Here is an 18,298-nt window from a genome sequence, read left to right as displayed (position 1 = left end):
GAAAATGTATATTACTTTCTCCAAATATCTTTCTATTCATTTTTATTGGATACCACTTTATTCATAGAAATTACTTTAATATATATAATTAATAAGAGTTCAAGAAAGAAAATTATAAATTCAAGGGACAAAATATACGTAATAACCACCACATGTATTATCAAGATTTGCATTTGATATGAGGCTTTCGAGTTTCAACCGTCAATATCCAACTCATTCAATAAAATGGTGCATTTTGGTTTGCACAAATTAAAGTGTCTATTTTTTTATTGCTCACACTTATATTATATTAGAAAAAATTTTATTTTAAAAACTATTTGGTATTAAATATGAGTACTTCTTTCAGTGGAGATTCAAAACTAAGTTTGGCACAAAGTATCTATTAAATTATAAATAAATAATTACCATAAACTTACACCATCTCTAATTGGATCTAATTCGTCTTATACGTGGAATTTAGCTTTCTTTTCAAAACAAAAAGGATTAAGAAAAATAAAAGACAACAAAATTTTGGTGTTCAGTATCTATCTAATTAAGCCTTCAAAATTATAGAGTTGAATAAAAAATAATCACACCACCCACATTCCATTTTTGGCTAAAGTATACTTTTGCTCCTTTAACTTTATATAAGCTTTTACTTTTATCTTTTAACTTTAAAAAGTATATTTTAGCCTTTTAATTTTAAAATTGTTAGTCTTAAATGGTGATTTTTTATAATAATCATGGTTATTTTGAATATTAAACTTAATATGTTAGTATTTAGTAATGTTTTATAAGCATTCAAGAGCTCAATATTATTATTTTTTGTTAATAGTTTTAGGATTGAAGAATAAAAGTTTACTTTTTAAAATTAAGGGACCAAAATAAAATTTGTGCAAAGTTAAAGGACTAAAAATATACCTTACCCTATTTTTTTTTATGATAATGGTCAAAATAATTGAAATGATAACTATTACTACTTTCTGTTTTAATTATAAGAACTCGTTTGTAGTCTATAAATAAGATTTTATAATTAGAATCGAAGATAATATGTATGAGTGCTACCACGAAGATGATCACATGGATTCACTCGTCATGACAGACTCGAAAATTTAAATTGATACAGCAATCACAATAGTCACCGTTTTGATAATGACGAAGACAAAATTGATAGAAGTTGTTAGAGAGACATTAATACACAGAACTTGAAACCATCAAAGTTCAAAATATAGATTTCATACGATGGGTGGGGCGTGTGCTGGCCACAAAAAAGGACGTATAGTGCTCTTAGCTTTTGAAAGACTACGTGTTTGACGAGCAATAACATTAATATAAATCACTTCATCAAATGTATTATATAAATATACAATTTTATCTTTAGTTTATTGTTTTGTTGACTCTTATTTTCTTAGAAAGCATATGATTAAATAGGGATAAAGTGAAAAAGCTATTGCCGACAAGTATTAGTCCTAGTAGAAGGGGGTTTTGCCGTTGTATCAAGAGATTTTGAATTCAAATTTATGTAAATGCTGAGAACGCTTTTAGGATAGTTGTCTCCGGTTGAATCTGACGATATTCGAATATGACCCAATCGGATAGTCACATCGAAAAAAGTTGAAGAGTTATGCCAAATAAAACTATCAGTTAAGTCTTCTCTGTGTACCTTTCTTCCTTCCTTTCCTGAATGTCGCTGCAGATACAATTTCTCAGAAAGAAAACTATGGTAAATGTCATGGAGGAATTGTGTTTATGAAGTCTTTTTTTTTATTTAAAAAATCAATAATGGGAAAAAGGTGCGTGCTGAGTGTTGAAGTAGGAACGGAGAAAAACTATGATATATTTCGGCTCTTGCCATTTCTTGGTTCTTGACTTTGCAAGTTCACATTCTTAGCTTCTCAGAATTTCTGCTTCACGCCAATAATCAAGTTCGTGATTTCATGAGAAATTTCTTTCCTTGGTTGGTACAAAAACTAAAAGTTGATGCCAACCAACGTTTTTCAGGATAAGAAAATTGGACTTAAAGATCAAAAGGTTGAAATGTTTATTAGGAATAGCCAATTCTTGAAATTGTATTAAGAGCTTCAGGAATCTGCATTAATGATTCTTGAAGCTCAATTTGCTCAGTTGTGATTGAAGTTCAAGGGTTGGTCCTTTAATTTTCCACCGAATATTCACCCTTTTAGTTTTTATGTCTAATATTTCCCAAATCTTATTGATTAAAAGCAAAAAGAGGGAATAGACATTTACTATGGGTTTAAAATTAAATTTTTATATTGTTCTGTTCTCTAAAAAGATGCAAGTTTTTTGAGTTTCAAGAATTATATGAATAAGTAGTCTTTTATTTTTTTAAATCTTACGAAAAAATTTAATTGGCTCTCTACATTTTAAATTAGGTCCAACTGAAATTTGTAAGGGTACTTACTTCACAGATAACTAAGTAACCCGGAAAAGAATAGAGATCAACATATAACTATTAATAGAACGGCCAGCTATTTATTAGTTCGTGATATTGATCATCCTTTTTCGGGAATCAGGATGACAATAATTAAATGATAATTTTCTACAAATTATTGTTTTGTATATGTCAATATATGGTAATTAGAGAGGGCCAACTTGAATCCTTGTGGGTTCTAGAATGAAAGATCTGAGCTTTCAGTACTATGGTCCCGAAGACCTTTTCACACCTACCACAAATTTTTAGTACTTCTTTTCTTGAGTATGATTAGGAGTTTTTCTTTTTCTTTTTTTTCAAATGGACGAATTGAACGCTAAATCTTGAGAAGGCCGATGTTGAGATCTGCCCCTTGTTACATGATTTCTTAGGGTAAGACTAAAACTGAAATTATTATTTTTAAATGTAAATATACAAGAAAATAATACACAAGAAGACAAAATTATAAAATTGGCAACAAAAAGTCTTCAAAATTAAAATTATTTTCAAGAATTAAAGGAGCAAATTTGCACACTGAGCCTTATGCATAAGGATTTTTTTTTTTTTAAGAAGGGTTATGGGAAAATATACATCCTTAGTCCTTTAATTTTATACTCCTTCGGTTCTTAATATATGACCCAATTTTTGAGTTGGTTTTGGTCCTAAATATAAGACCCATTTTTCATATTTATTAATTTTCTCTAAATTATCTCTATAGATACTCTCTCAACCATAATCAAGTAGAGGAGGGAGATGTGATATTAAGAAAGATAATTATGGTGTTTTAGGAAAAATATGCCACTTTTTTTTATAATTAATTAACTTACCTAACTTTTTTAATCTAATCAAATTAATTAAATAGGTTTTATATTAAGGACCGGAGGAGTACAATAATTTCAGTTTAATTTCTTAATTTTATGAAGGCTAAAATATAAAAAAAAACTCTCCTTAAACTTTGGGTCAGTATAAAACTTTCTTGATGTTTTAAAGTTTAAAGTGAGCCTGCTTGATGTTATAAATTTGTTGCCTTAAGCCCACTGCCATGTCAGATTAACGAGGATGATGTGACATCCTACATAACATCCAACATGCCATATGTATGAGTTAATAATTTCATGATAATTATATATTTTTTAAAGAAAGGTTAAAATGTCATTTTGAACCCTCATTTAATGAGGATGGTGTCTGTGATTTTGTGTTTTCTTTAATTGCTTGTGCTGGTTTCTGCATCTTCTCAATGTTCGCGTTCCCGTTGAATCATCTATTTGCAATCGTCTAGTCTTTGTGCTTCATTCGAGCTTGAATATTTAGGAGCATGTTTCTAGATTGTTTTTGAATAGTAACCTGGATTTGTATCATATCATGTAGCTAAGAGAACCAAGGCCCGATTTCAGCCCATCACCCATCGATTTAGCCACAACATTATTCCGCATATAGTTGTGCGATTTCAATTTTTGGTTTCATGATTTTGAATTCTAGTTGTCTCGTTTAAAGAACAAGAGATCTGGGTGGGATAATTTGCACCCATCTGTCGTAGTTTTTTGCTTTTGATCAATTCTCTAATTTTATGGAAAAATGCTGCGTTTTCTTGGATAGGGATAGTGGCGTTGTAGCTGGCAACGGCCTGCGGCAACGGGTCCCAAAAAAATGACGGTTGTTTTTTTTCTAATGACAAAATGACATTTTAGCCCTTTTATGAAAATATATAATTGCCACGAAATTATTAACTCATACAGACGCCATGTTGAATGTCTTGTAAGATGCCTCATCATCCTCATTAATTTGATGAGGCAGTTTCTCTCAGACTCGACAGCCAAATTAACGGCAAGGGGCTTGAGGTAAAAGATTTATAAAATCAAAGAGGCTAAATTTAAAATTCAATAACATCAGGGAGATTATATACAACAGACACAAAATTCAAATAAGTTTTTTCTGTTTTACCCTTTTATAAAACATTTTTTCAATCATTCAACTTTTCTTAATTTTATAAAGTGTGTTTTCAATCATTTAACTTTAATACTACTATTCTCAAATAATAATTGTGTCAATAATTGTTATACTAAAAATTTAACTCAATATATTGACATTTGCAAATGTTTTATATACATTTGAAATTTTAATACTAGTATTTTTTTTTTTTGCTAATGAAAAAAACAGCATAGGATTAGAACTTAAAATATACTTTATGAAACTAATGATCAAAATAAAATCTTACGTAAAGTTAAAAGACCAAAAGTGCACTCTCACCACTCAACAGGTTACCTGTTACAACAGCTACCAATAATCCTATAAATGTTTTTCAATGAAGTCGACGTTATTAAAAAAATCTACAAGTAGGACCAGTTTTTATATATAATTAATATAGAGCAAGAGTATGCAATCCCTACAAGAAACCTGGAAAAGACAGACTCGAGACATTGAACCAAAACTAGCCCACCGCGGCTTCATGTTAAGCATGCAAAATATTGAAAGCAACGGGTAATGAAAATAATTCTTAGACAAAAGAAATCATGTTTTTCATCTAAAACACATTTCTAAACATAAAGGAACCCATGGAAGAATCAGCGTCTTCAAATATTGGAGGAAGATGGGAACATTTTTGCCCTACCTCGCGTAATAAAAGTTCAATGGTGTAAATCATAACCTCAGCACAGAACCAGACTATAACAACAGAATTTGTACATATATAACAATGAATCAAAATTTGGAGAGAAAAATACCAAAATTTTGATCCCAACGCAGGAGCAGCTTCAATTTGATGGATGCAACTCAATTTAGGAAATGAAAGAATTTCCCAACAATTTACAACTGCGAGACAAAAGAATAAATATAGACCTGAGCCACTTCACTGGTTGGTTGGTAGTTTGAGGAATTCATCAAAATTAGGACCTAGAAGAGTGTCCATACTCGTCCACAAAACGGCCACACAAGTTATGTACACAACCCTGTAAATATTCACACCATGACTGCACTGCTGGAGCGGAATCGTAAATGAGAATTTACATAGTTCCCTTGATATAGTAGCTAAGTCTTCATTACCTTTTGCAGACAAAACTGGTAGCCATATCACAAGACATGGCACAAAAAAAAAAAAATAGTGAAAGCCATTGTGGAAGATGAATTTGTCATTTCTCCAACACAGTATGCTATCTAAAAACAAGGCTTCCATTCTGCTGCACTCTTAAGCTTTCTATAAGTGACTGGTAGACTGATTTCAGTGCCTTGATATCGTTACCCTGCAGAAAGAAAAGTAGATGAGCAGCCAAAAAAAAAAAAATCTGTGTCACTCTCGCATAAGATACATTATTCACTACAACTCACTTGACAATGCAACAAGATAAATTCATTGACAGACCATAGGGAATCCTAGCAAAGAATGTATAAAAAGGCAAATATCAGGATAGCTTCTATTCCATTTTCTACATATTATCCAAGTTATTTATAAAGCATGAGCTCTGATCCATCTTAGGGACTTGCATGAAAGAATTTTACAACAAATTCACACAGAACAATAAACAAACAACTAAACAAATGGGACCAGAAGCTTCAATTAAGTGACGCATGTTCCAGTTGGATCACAGCAGCTCTTGAAGATGTTACAGATCCAAAAAGTTGAACTACCTGCAACCTTTGACGATACTGCTCAGCCAAATCTGGTGGGCAATGTGCAGCAGAGAATCCTTTAGATACAAAATGAACGAGAAAATCATCGCCAAATTTGTCATACATGAGCTTCTGAGCCGACACAATTTCTCCAAACAAAACAAGCTGAATCAAATGAAAGAAAATATTGAGGTAATACATTCAAAGCAAACCATTAAAAGATGAAAGCTGAACTGCATTTATCAGAAATTAACTGATGTCAACTCAAGCATGCAACAAAAGACTTCATTTTGAAAAATAACAAATATTAACAACTGAATATCATTCATGCATGAGTTTAGACCAAAAAAATAAAGATAATGCTTAACGTATTAATATTCCTTCCTAAATGAAGAACCAGTATGCTCTAATTAAATAATACTACCTCCGTCCCTCAATATAGGTCCCAATTTTCAGCTTTTTTTTGTACCCAAAATAAGTAAATACAAGTCCCAATACAAATTTCTAGGTATAATTAATGTATTGTGCCTAAAGTTTAAAATAATGTGGCATTTAATTGAGAATAAGAATGGAAAGATAAAACTAACTTTTACATATCACATAGATTCTGGTATTTCCTTGATTTGTGTTTTCCAAAATTGGGGCCTATATCAAGAGATGGAGGGAGTAAGAGTTAAAAGACCATACTCCCCACTATAGACGGGTGAATGTTTAAATCAAATATGAGCAAAGCATGAAATGATGTCCATGAAATAGAATGGATATATCAAAGGAAAGGATCCATGCACCTAATGTAATGTTGTATTTTAGAAAATAGGAGTAGAGAGGGGAAAGAGAGAAGAGAGTCAGAGAGAACAGAGAAGAAGTTGAGAGATGAGAGAGGGAAACTGAATCATACGCCATAATATTCGTTAGATGACAGATAAGGATTACAGAGGTTAAGATACTACTTATAGGCATCCCACCAGCTGTCTAATTAGCATAACTAACCAGCAACTAGAACTACCTAAACTACCCTTCGGCCTTATTGAATTAGTGAGCCAAATATTAACCCATGTGGTTTATAGAACTAGTGACCAACCCTAGAACCCATATTATTATTCTATGGTTACACAACATAATGTCATGTGATTTTGTTCGATACCTAGAATTTAGGTTGTGTTTCCCCCCTACAAAATATGAATAATGAAAAGTAAACAGAAAGTTGCAAATGTTTTTTTCATAAGATGTGTCAATTTGTGCTTCTTCATGCTTAGTAGATCACAACCCGCCGTTACCACAGCCACCACTTTCAAGATAGACCCAAAAAATGGTGGACATGAGTGAATAGTGAGAGACATAGGAGGAGGCTCAATAAGAACTCCAACCAATGGAAGGTAAAAATAATCATCACGAACACAAATTAGGACTCCCATCCCCAATAAAACCCAGACTCCTACAGCCACTTTTCCATTGATGGAATAATAACGACATTCCTCCTAGTCTTACATCAGTGTAAACAAATGATGAACCAATATATCTCTATGCAGAGCAAAAAGGATAAAAGGTATAACCTCAACCTTTTAACTAAGAATTTGACCTAAACAACAAAATGACCATCAAGAGGCAGGATTTTTTTATCGGTAATAATCTTGAACGATAGGATTATAAAAACTTAATATGCGCAAAGAAATTGCAAAGCAACAGTAAATGAGCCTTACAGTGTTTGCATCATGGAACTCAAAAGATCTGTCAAGCACACTGTGCAAACAGCAGTTTGGTGCAAATGTCTCAATCACAAAGTTACGGAAACCAGGAACCTGTTAATCATAACATATTTAGCACAGCAAGAAAGTATTCTCATAAAATCAGAATAAGCATGGGGACTTTACCTTCTCTTCATAAGGATGGACACACCAATCTTTAATTAATCTAATAAAGATCTGTACACATGCCTATAATGTAAATAAATAAATCAGGTTCAGATTTTAGCTTATTTCAGAAGTACTAATAGGAGAAAAACACACGATGACATAAAGTAGCTTTCATTACTACCTTTCTCACGAGAATATCCCTATGATTACAAGAAGAGTATAAGAGCAACTGCATCACTTGATTCATGTATGCAGTACTTTTTGGGGAAAGAAAAACTGAAGATAAATCATGTGTAGTAATCACATGTAGAAACGTATACAATGTTCGCTGAAGTTCTTGCAATTCACGAATTTCCTACAAGGAAAAAGAAAAATGAATCTTAGGTTGCATATTAACAAGAAAAATATACCAGACTTCTGCTGTCTAAAAAGAATGTGACAAGAATTTAGAATCAACCTTCTGAATAAAAATGTACACGATATCCCCTTAAAACAGATTTTCAATTCCATCAAATATGAACCTCAGCTAATAATTGCATGCAGTGTGCAAAGAAGAAGCATACAACAACAGAGAAGGAAAAGGAGAAAGAGCCAGATTAAAAGCGAAAGATGCTGCTCAAATTAGAGAAACTAGAAAATATAATGTCACTATACATCTATAGTATAGACATGACCAACGGAACAATTCAGCAAAATACATTGCCAAAGCATAAAGTAACATCACAGTATCTTTTCTACAGTTGTTTTAAGCTGAATCAAACAGGAAGAAGTGTCAACAAGAAAGTGCAGAACGGTAATAAAAGCCAACCGGCAATCATCAATCACTGCCTCACTAATCTAGAGATCCATCGAATTTGCAATTCATGATTCCCTTGCTTGCAGCAAGTAAAACACATCAAGAAAAATAGGCATTTCACAATGAAATAGATGAGGATAACAAACACACGTTCATCAATTTTTGAGACGTTTAACAAACAATATGAAAATCATGGAAATTAATGACAAAATTAACACAAAACCAATGGATGGGCAAATTTATGCACTTTATGGAACTACAAAATGGATTAATACTTTCATACCTCAGTGATTGCTCCAGAACCTGAATGCAATGTTTCTCTTGGAATAACATTGAATATCCTACCAGCAACAGCTGGAAATATTTCCTCCAAAATGCCACACACCATAACATTGAACTTGCAGATAAGTTGATTTAGCAACAAAAGAAAACTGACCATTTCCTTTGGCTGCAATTAAAACATTATCATGACATCACTGTTTTGCTCTTCCTAGTTGAACAAGAAACAGTTGCAGTGTAGCGAGATCAACACCATCAAATAAACCAATTCAAGAGTTCAACGCACATGTCAGATCAAGATGTATTGGAAGCAAAGTAACAAAAGCATTAATCAAACACAATAACATTAACATTAAATAAAACATCATTCTTTTAGTTATTGCTTGCTCCGTCTTTGAATGAAAATAAAAGGATACCATACTTGCAGACTTATTCACTAAGATCCTAAAGCTCACTTAGCGCACCCAAAATTTAAGAATAGAACATAAAACATGCTGTGACTCTAACAGCAATAGCAAACATCAAAGGATGGAATTTTTCAAAACCCCATAGAGCACACCAACATGCATCAACTATTGCAAGAGGCAAACATCTCAAACACCAGAAAGCCCTTGAGAGATAACCACAATGCAAGCAGAAACATGTATAATGGAAAGAGGTCAAATATTACCTATGCACCAACAACCAAACAAGAAAATTAAGGGTGAGATGGTATGTTAAACATATTGCCATCACATCCTAATTGGAATTAACAAAAGAACTTCTCATACATCAACAATTGAACCACAAAGTAGTGCATAGAACTGAATTGGTACCTAGATGTTGCAAAAATAAAATATTTGGATGTATTTGGATGAAGAATTTAAAAAAGTCCTATTGAAATACAAGGGAATTAAACTACTCTAATTCAATTTCTGAAATCACCCTTCTTCTTGTGTATTTTTTCATAGTTTTTTCTAAATCCATATGATGTCAGAGTCTGTGGTTCGTGTTTGGTGATGAAGACTAGGAATGGAGTCTAACGGCTGGGTCAGGGGTCCAAACAATTTGGTCGAGGTCAACAACTTGAACCCAGGGTCCAAGTTTAGTCTGATAGATGGGTCCATGCCATGTATCAAGTTAAGGGTACAGGTTAGGCTCATGTTCAGTGGATACATCTCCGTCAAGGGTCTAAGCCACAGTGTCACGCATGGTTTTGGTTTGGTAGCTGAGTCTAGGTCCAAGGTCCGTCTGACAGCTGCATGCACAGCAAGGCGTGTCTCATGTCAAAGGTCCCGGTCTGAGGTTGGCATCAAGGCGCCTATGATCACACATCTAGTTTGCTCATTCTTAGAGTCCAGTTAACAATAAGAATTTGAAATATCCTATTTTTGGTCAAACACTTCCACAGTTAAATTATTGGTCAAAAGAATTTGATGAATAGATTACTCAGAATTTTGAGGGCCCTGATATTTTCTATCCAAACGAAGTATTTTGGGAGAGAATTTAATTACTCATCCCGCTGACTTCATCTAAACAACACTGAGTGAAATCAGATATGATATGCACCTCACTTTCTGCAAGCAACTGCTCCAATGCCTTTGGAAGGTATGGGAAGACAGATGCTCCTAGTGTGTCCACCATACGATGTATAAAAGACGTGACCTACATGCCAGGCGTGAATATTATTAGGCAACAAATACTGATGACTTAGAAGAGAAGCACCAATTCCTGTATCTAGCTCTTACCTTGCTTCGCAAAGGTTCAACTTTTGGAAAGACAACAAGAACTTGGAGAAGCACATCCAATGTCTAGGTAAATGAAAAGAAGAATTATAACCCAAATGACATAAATTTGAGAGAAATTAAAGAAATGCTAATATCATGGTTACAACTCCAAAAAAGCATCCAAGAGACAGTAAATCAAAGCAATTGGATACAATTGTTTAAGCAGAGCGCACTCACGCACACCACATAAGCGGGGTAAGTTCCAGCAGATGGGAAATCGGTATAAGAAATTAAACATCTAATTGTCTTCATCTAAGGGCATAAAAAAATAGAGAAACACATCCCACCATTCACAAAAAGAAATGAAAAACGCCATAGATTAGATATCAACAATGCTCACTACATAACGGAAAGTGAAACTCCAGATTATTCATTTGTAATCCTTTTTATAGCTGCTTAACCACATAAATGACAGTGCATTTGGATCCATTAAAATATAACAAAACGCTAACCTTCTTGAACATGAGACCAATTGCAGGGCGACTGGCAGTTACAAGACGCTCACTGAAGCCCTGCCAAAATGACACGGAAAATATGTTGAAAAATGTTTCAAGTTTGCTGCTTTTCAATTGAAGATATTGACTTCAAAATTATAAAAATGTAAATCTGCTTATCAATATAAAGAGTTGTAAGTATTTTGGGTAATTAAGATGAAAAGTGGAAATTACAAAGCACCTTGCTGAGAGCATTAATTGCCATGATAATTTGCTGGATAATAGCAACCTTGGCATTAGTCTCCTCTACACTCAATAACTTGCTATTGATGAGCAATGCCTCAACCTGTATCAAAAAAGCACAAGACATGTATAAAAATCACACACCAGCAGATAGATTTTGAGAATATCTGAGAAATCATATATTCAACACTTTGAAATTCAAGAATAACCTGTTGACAAAGAGGATTGAGCAAGGATGATAGATAATCAGATTGGTTCTCGAGTGGGACATCTTCCATTCCAATCAATAACCCAATTGCCTAGAAGAGAAAGATAACAAATAAGCCAAATGACAAAGGCATTCAAAAAATATCCATAATGCTAAAATTATGTAAAATGAGAATACCTCAAAAATGTGGCTGCCATCTTCTGACCCTGATAGCTCTTCTGTTGTATAATCTAAACTGGTGAATTGCACAACAGAATCTCGTAGGCTCTGGGTATTTAAATGAGATAAGGAGATATGAGTTAGGATAATGAATTAAATTCATACAATAACTAAAGAATGATCGAAGGAAATACGCATGACAAATCTTGTTTAAACAGCATGATAAGATTTAAAGTAGCAGATTACTTAGGAAAAAGATAACCAGGGACAGATTATATTCTGCTACCTGCAAAATTGTCTCGATGAAAGGAACCAGCTTCACTTTTAGCAATTTTACAACCCTCATAAACAAATAACCGGCCCTTCGGCTTACTCTGATGTTAGGATGACGTATGCCTCTTTCATCCAGAAAGGCAGCAAGAACCATAGGAATACACTGGGCATTATCCTGAACAAACTTGATATATCTTGTTATTGTTTCCAGATACACGAGAGCAACTAGCCTATTAGAATGGCAAGGAAATCTTGTTGATAAAAGCATAGTCACCAGCTCACTCAACATACCACTCCCAGTCCGCAGGGCTTCATCACTAATTGACTCTCCAAGTGCATATACAAGAGAAAGTGCAGCTTCCACCTCCTCAACATTGCTGTTTGAGGTAGATGATATAGCATTTAATAATGAATTTCTGATAAACAATTGCGTCACTTCAGGCGCAACACGACCCACACTTCGAAGAAGGACAAATAAATCCTTTCTAAACTCTACCATTCTATCTTCCTCCTCCTTCCCAATTTTATCTAAAACATCAAGATGATTTCGGTACCCCAGGTCATAACAGATCAGCGATAAAATCACATCTAATATCTGTCCCACATGAAATAGTTGTTTCTCCCGCAAAGGAGTAACGCTTTTTAGAGTGGAAACATAATTCGAAAGAAACTGAACGATATTAAATGTAGTGTCCACCTCATAATTCTTCATTACATAGAAAACTGAGGGTAACACTTCATTTAGAAGCTCCATCGAGATTCCTTTAGCAACCTCAGAATTTATACGCTTAAAGCAATCCAAAACCTCAGCTGCATACCCTGTGAGTAATGCCGCTATATCAGAAACCAACCCGGAATCAGTATCCTCTGCTATCAATCTAAATATGCGATTAATTTGAAGGCTCTGCAACAGTGAAAGTTTAGGTTGTGGTTCCATTCGCTTAGAGACTACTGCTAACAAGCATCTGACAGCTGCGCCACGAAGTTGATCCGACAGTCCACCAACCAAAATCAAATCAAATAGTAGAGGAACAAAAGCATCGTTCACAATCAACCTGATGTCAATCCACGAAATATACCTTCTCATGGAATCTAATGCACTAGTACAAAGTTCTTGATCAGAATTTTTATACATAGACACGATGTCATACCACGCTCTCACTATCTGCGCAACACACTGCTCCCTCATCGCATCCTTAACCCGCCCAGCAACAGTCAATTCTTCAGGGGTCCGCGGATAGTCCAAACTAATCAGTTCATCATCCAAGGCATTCAAAACCCGACAGAACATGTCTATCACCGCATTCCCTTTGCTCAAATGAGGGACAAAATCCACAAATACAGACGACCAAATTAGCGGGTACTCAAAGTAAATCAAAGTGACCAAAACCTGAGCAAGCTTATTCTTGATAAAAGCGGGGCCTTCTAAAACCCTCAACCGACTGTTGTCATTGATCCCTTCAAAACACACAATAGAAAATACAGAGCTTCTAATCATATGCTTCTCATCCAGGCTCATTGACGAGTATCGAGCTTGAATCACTTCTTGTAATGTCTGTAAAGACCAAAACTGCACTTGAACAAGATTTGAAAAGCATAATTTTTCAATACACAAACTACAAATTGATGGCTTCTCCTTAATTTCATTACAAAAAATTTTAGCCCGTTTCTTCAATCCATCATCAACAGCCCCCGACTCATCAAACATAATAAGAATTGCTTTCTCAAGATCATCCATTAGACGCCGCAAGAAAGCAGAGAGTCTAGAATCCAATAACTTTCCGGTCAGTTTCCAGATTTTTTCCGAGCAAGAATAGACGGATAGGGCTTGTGGCAATGAGAGAAGAAGGTTTGTTGAGGGCTTACCGGAGATCGATGGGAATAAATTCAAGGACTAGGGTTTTGGCTATACCTCTCTGCTAAGTCTGTGCTTACTAGGTTTTTAAATGTGACAGAAGGGAATTAACTATACGTTTTGCCTGGAAATCAGCGCAATTTATAGTTTCGGTTTTTTGTTTTCAATTTTTTTGCAAATAAAAATAAATCAATCAAAAGATCTTTTAAACCTTAAAACAGCGCATAATTACCGAAGATCTTTTTTTAAGAAAGCTTATTTGGATTTGGGCCACTTTTAAGAACATTTTGATTATAATTTATATTCAAAATATTTAATAACAAAATTACTTAAATTTTATCAACAACAAACTTCTTAAAATTAAAATTAATATCAATATGGGTAATAATGAAATTGTTTCGAGTCTGTTAAAGCTTGTGAGGAAAGAATTACTTTCTTTGCAACAGGTTAGTTTTTCTCGTGTGTATGCACCATGAGCTTGTGTTAAGCTGATTGGGCTTGGGCCCGTATTTTCATCAAAAAAATAATAATGTCAATATTAATGCACCATCTGTCATCAATCAATGCCAATTATAATCAATGCAAACAGTCAATAATCTACTAATTCATTGCTCCAATTGGATGCACCAAATTTAAGTTGATTTGAAATCTAAAGAAACTTCAGTTCCAAAAGAAAGAAAGATCTAAAGAAACACTACTACCTCCCACTTTTTTCATAAATAACATTAGACCCTATCAAGTAGGTCGAAAAATTAGCTGAAGACAATAAATAAACAAATGAGAATTAGAAGTTTTTTCCCCAAAATATCTTAATTTATGAGAAAGAAAAGTACAAGAAAAAGAATATAAAAATTATTATAATAAAGAGAATTATAAAAAAGAGAGAATGTGGATAGAGAGATGATAGTTTGAAAAATAAGATAATAAATATACTGGATATTAAAATAAGTAATTAATGGGTCAAAATAGAAAATTTGCTAAAAAAATTTAAGACAATTTATAAATGTTGTTTATATTTAAGGATAAGAGGGTATGGTAGTTGTTGTTTATAAAAAAGAATAGAGAAAATAGTGCCTAGATTTGTTACATTTTCAGATATTACTCATTTATTACCCCTCTTATTCAATTTTTAGTATTTAATGCGTATAGATGAAAAAAACCCAAGTAGATAAGGATATTGTGAGCAAAACGATTAAAAAAAATTAAATCTCCTAATTAGCATGAAATCAAGATCTTGTAATGAATTTTATATTTAGGATCATATTGAATATTAATTTTTAATTACATTTGGACTTTTAAATTTTTTTACACATAACTTCCTCATCACTAGTTATTATTGTTAATATTCTGTACTTATTTTAATTCTTTTGGGTTTAAAATTCATCTAATTTAAATTTGATTGAAAATGCATATATAAGATTGATTATGTACGTCTTCTCTAATGATTAGAAATAATTTTCATATTAAAAATACAGTTGCCAAAAAAAAGGAAAATGACAAGTAAAGACCCTAAATTATCAAAATTATAAAGAGATTACCTAAATAAGCAAAATTACCATGAAAGACTCGGTTTCATATTATAAATATGAAATCTTAGTGAAATGTCTGAAATGCCCCTAAGTCAAGTTGTGATTTAGTTTACTGAAATTCTCATTCGTTAAAATGAACTTGTTATTTTTCATAATTAACTTGTCATTTGGCATACCTTTAACTAAGTTGTGATTTGATCTATTAAAATTGTCATTCATTAAAGTGAATTTGTCATTTGGTTGAAGGGCATTTTAGACATTTCACTAAAATGTCATATTTACAATATGGAACTGGGTCCCTCATGGTAATTTTATTTATTCAGGTAACCTTCTTGTAACGCTAATAATTTGGGGGTCTTTGTTTGTTATTTTCTCCCAAAAAAATTGGTGTCAGATAAAGGACTCTGCACCCACCAAAAGAGATTTTATTTATTGATTATTTTTTCAAAAATATTTCCTTGCATCTGCAAAGGGGGTGGTTCCTTCTGTACCGTACTTTTGCGTTTGAATTTTGATTTACTTTAGATTTATTTTGATTAAAGATTTAATTTACATTTTTTGTGCTTTAATGATTTTTTTTAATAAAAATTGAGTGACCAAGGGTGTATTTAGCTCCAAGGAGGGAATGGGAGGTTTGAATTAATGAGAAGAGAGGGAGATTATAGTTACCTTAATTAGTAATTAGTTTAAAAGACAGAAATTATGGGCAATTTTACCTTTATTTTATTTAAGTTGTTTTTTAAATTATATAATTTTATTTGAAACATAAACATTTAATATATAAAATTTAAACTTATAATTATTAAAATTGAATAAATATAATTATAATACATAATTAACAGCTAACATATACACTGGCTAATATATACTCAATAATAATTATATTTATATAAATGTATATTCGAAACTATATTTTATAATGATAAATATAATGCATATGCATACACACACACACTAAGAATTATAAATATAATAATACTTCCAATCTGTGACAGTGTTACCTTCTGCATATCTAATTCTTACAGCAACAACTTTACAAGAATAGCTAGGGAACCGGATAATTTAAATTAGGCAAGGATAGGTTTGACAAATTCATTCCATTCAATGTCAATTAATAACCATTTATAGTGATTTAATAGCCAATTAAATTTGACGCGATATTTGGAAAGTTTAAAAATATATATAATTACAAGAGCTAGGCTGCCTACAATAACAATTGCATGTGAAAAAGCAAACGTGGGGGAAAAAAAAAATACTTTGATGAGAAGAGGGAGGGGAAGGTAATTCTTCCAAATTCAAATATATCCCGTCCTATAGCTAATTTATAAGTCATTTTTAGGAGGAATATTTAATTATTATTATTACTATTATAAAGTAAGGGATGAAACACTACCTCTATTCCTTTTTATGAGATGTAAATGATCAAATTATATATATTAAAAAGTTGGTTTAAATTAATTAAAAACAATAAATATGTAAAAATACAACGTATTTTCCAAAAGCGATCTTATTTATAAAAAAGATAGGCTTGAAAGAGAATAAGTAAAAAAAAATAGACGAGGTTGCAGGGGAAAAAAAAAGAAGAGGGACATGGAATTAATTGACAGTAAAAAAAATGCATTAAAAATTCCTAAAGTGTAGTTATATTAAAAATTGCGCACAGACTCAGAAATTTATATCTTATAAAAAGAAGTAATACCTCCTATTCTTGATATAAAAGTTAATTTAATATTTAATTTGATTTTAAATATAAGATTATAATTTATTTTATCTCTCGTATTTGTCTATTTTTTAAAAATAATTATTATAATAGTTGCACCTATTAAAAGTTTCATTACATGAAAGTTTTAACTAATATATATATATGATTAGTAAGAATATGCTAAAAAAACAATATATATTTATTATAAAAAATTAACTTAATTAATTTTTTTAATATCTTTAAATTAATTATCTAGTTTTTATATCAGCTACACAAATTTGTAACAGTAATTTATATGTTACCAAGCACCCGCGTCCTGCTAGGCTGGTATCTTGTATATTGTCACTTAATAATATCCAACGCCTTCCTCAAATTTTTCTCCAAGGGAGGAACTGTCAGTCGGAACCTTCTACTACAGATATAATGGATGTTTGGGTAACTAAGAAAATGATTTTAAAAAGTATTTTTTTAAAATTAAAACAAATTTCTTCACATATTTATTTCATATATCTTAAAATTATTTTTAAAATTATGATTTAGTACTCATCCAAACACCCCCATAATGACAACTTTCTGATCAGTCACCTCTAAATTTTTTTTGACATATCATTTTATTTCTGTTTATAAGTTATTTATACTTAAAGATCACAAATAAAAAAATATATTAAATTAATCGTTTCTTTTACTTGTGTTCTTATTGAAGTGAGTGTATTAAAACTACGTTTTATATTTTTTTCTTACATATTTACTTTGTTTTTCTTTATGCATTCATTAAGCCAACAAGAATAAAATTTAAAAAATATTAATTAGCTCATCTTCAGAAATAATTTTTTTTAATAAATAACTTAAAAATAAAAACAGAGTCGCATATATATGAAAAAATTACTCACACATACAACCTCTCCTCCCGCTGGGGAGAAAACCCACACCTATAGCTTTCACGCACTACCCACACAGGAGCAAAGCCTGCGAGCTCCCTCTTACTGGCCTCATTAAAGTCGAGTTCAATTAGTTTATATAAAGACCATGACCTCTCATTTTTGTTTGCATTAATATTTGTAAGACAGGTAAAGTTGAGATTTTAATCCCCGAGTTCAAGAGGAGGACCACAAAACAAGATTTAAAAACAGATGCGCGTCGCATTCCCTTGAAGAGTTGAAGTTGATCGCGTCATCCATAAAAAAAATA

At 32.3% G+C, this 18,298-nt stretch overlaps 1 protein-coding gene across 2 annotated transcripts; it reads right to left on the bottom strand.

The window, feature by feature from the left end:
- Nucleotides 1–4,889: 4,889 nt before the first annotated feature.
- On the bottom strand, nucleotides 4,890–13,962 carry LOC114721497 (exportin-T). 2 transcript variants are annotated; one of them, XR_003738087.1, is made up of 14 exons: nucleotides 12,038–13,962; nucleotides 11,770–11,859; nucleotides 11,594–11,683; nucleotides 11,383–11,487; nucleotides 11,160–11,219; nucleotides 10,669–10,731; nucleotides 10,490–10,585; nucleotides 8,946–9,110; nucleotides 8,048–8,221; nucleotides 7,885–7,947; nucleotides 7,714–7,812; nucleotides 6,032–6,178; nucleotides 5,450–5,646; nucleotides 4,890–5,355 (listed from the first exon to the last, which is right to left on the bottom strand). XR_003738087.1 is itself a non-coding variant. In XM_028907309.1 (13 exons), the coding sequence occupies exons 1-13, from the start codon at nucleotides 13,760–13,762 to the stop codon at nucleotides 5,557–5,559; spliced, it is 2,967 nt and encodes a 988-aa protein (XP_028763142.1). In that variant the 5' UTR covers nucleotides 13,763–13,962; the 3' UTR covers nucleotides 4,890–5,556. The 2 variants fall into 2 exon arrangements, 1 of the variants encoding a protein (XP_028763142.1); XM_028907309.1 differs by having other exon boundaries at nucleotides 4,890–5,646.
- Between the last annotated feature and the right edge of the window lie 4,336 nt (nucleotides 13,963–18,298).

Source organism: Neltuma alba, unplaced genomic scaffold, assembly GCF_004799145.2.
Source record: "Neltuma alba isolate B1F8T4 unplaced genomic scaffold, ASM479914v2 tig00012044_pilon, whole genome shotgun sequence".
Classification (NCBI taxonomy): Eukaryota; Viridiplantae; Streptophyta; class Magnoliopsida; order Fabales; family Fabaceae; genus Neltuma; species Neltuma alba.
The sequence above is the reverse complement of the archived record's forward strand: the minus strand, read 5'-3'. Positions and strand labels throughout refer to the sequence as shown.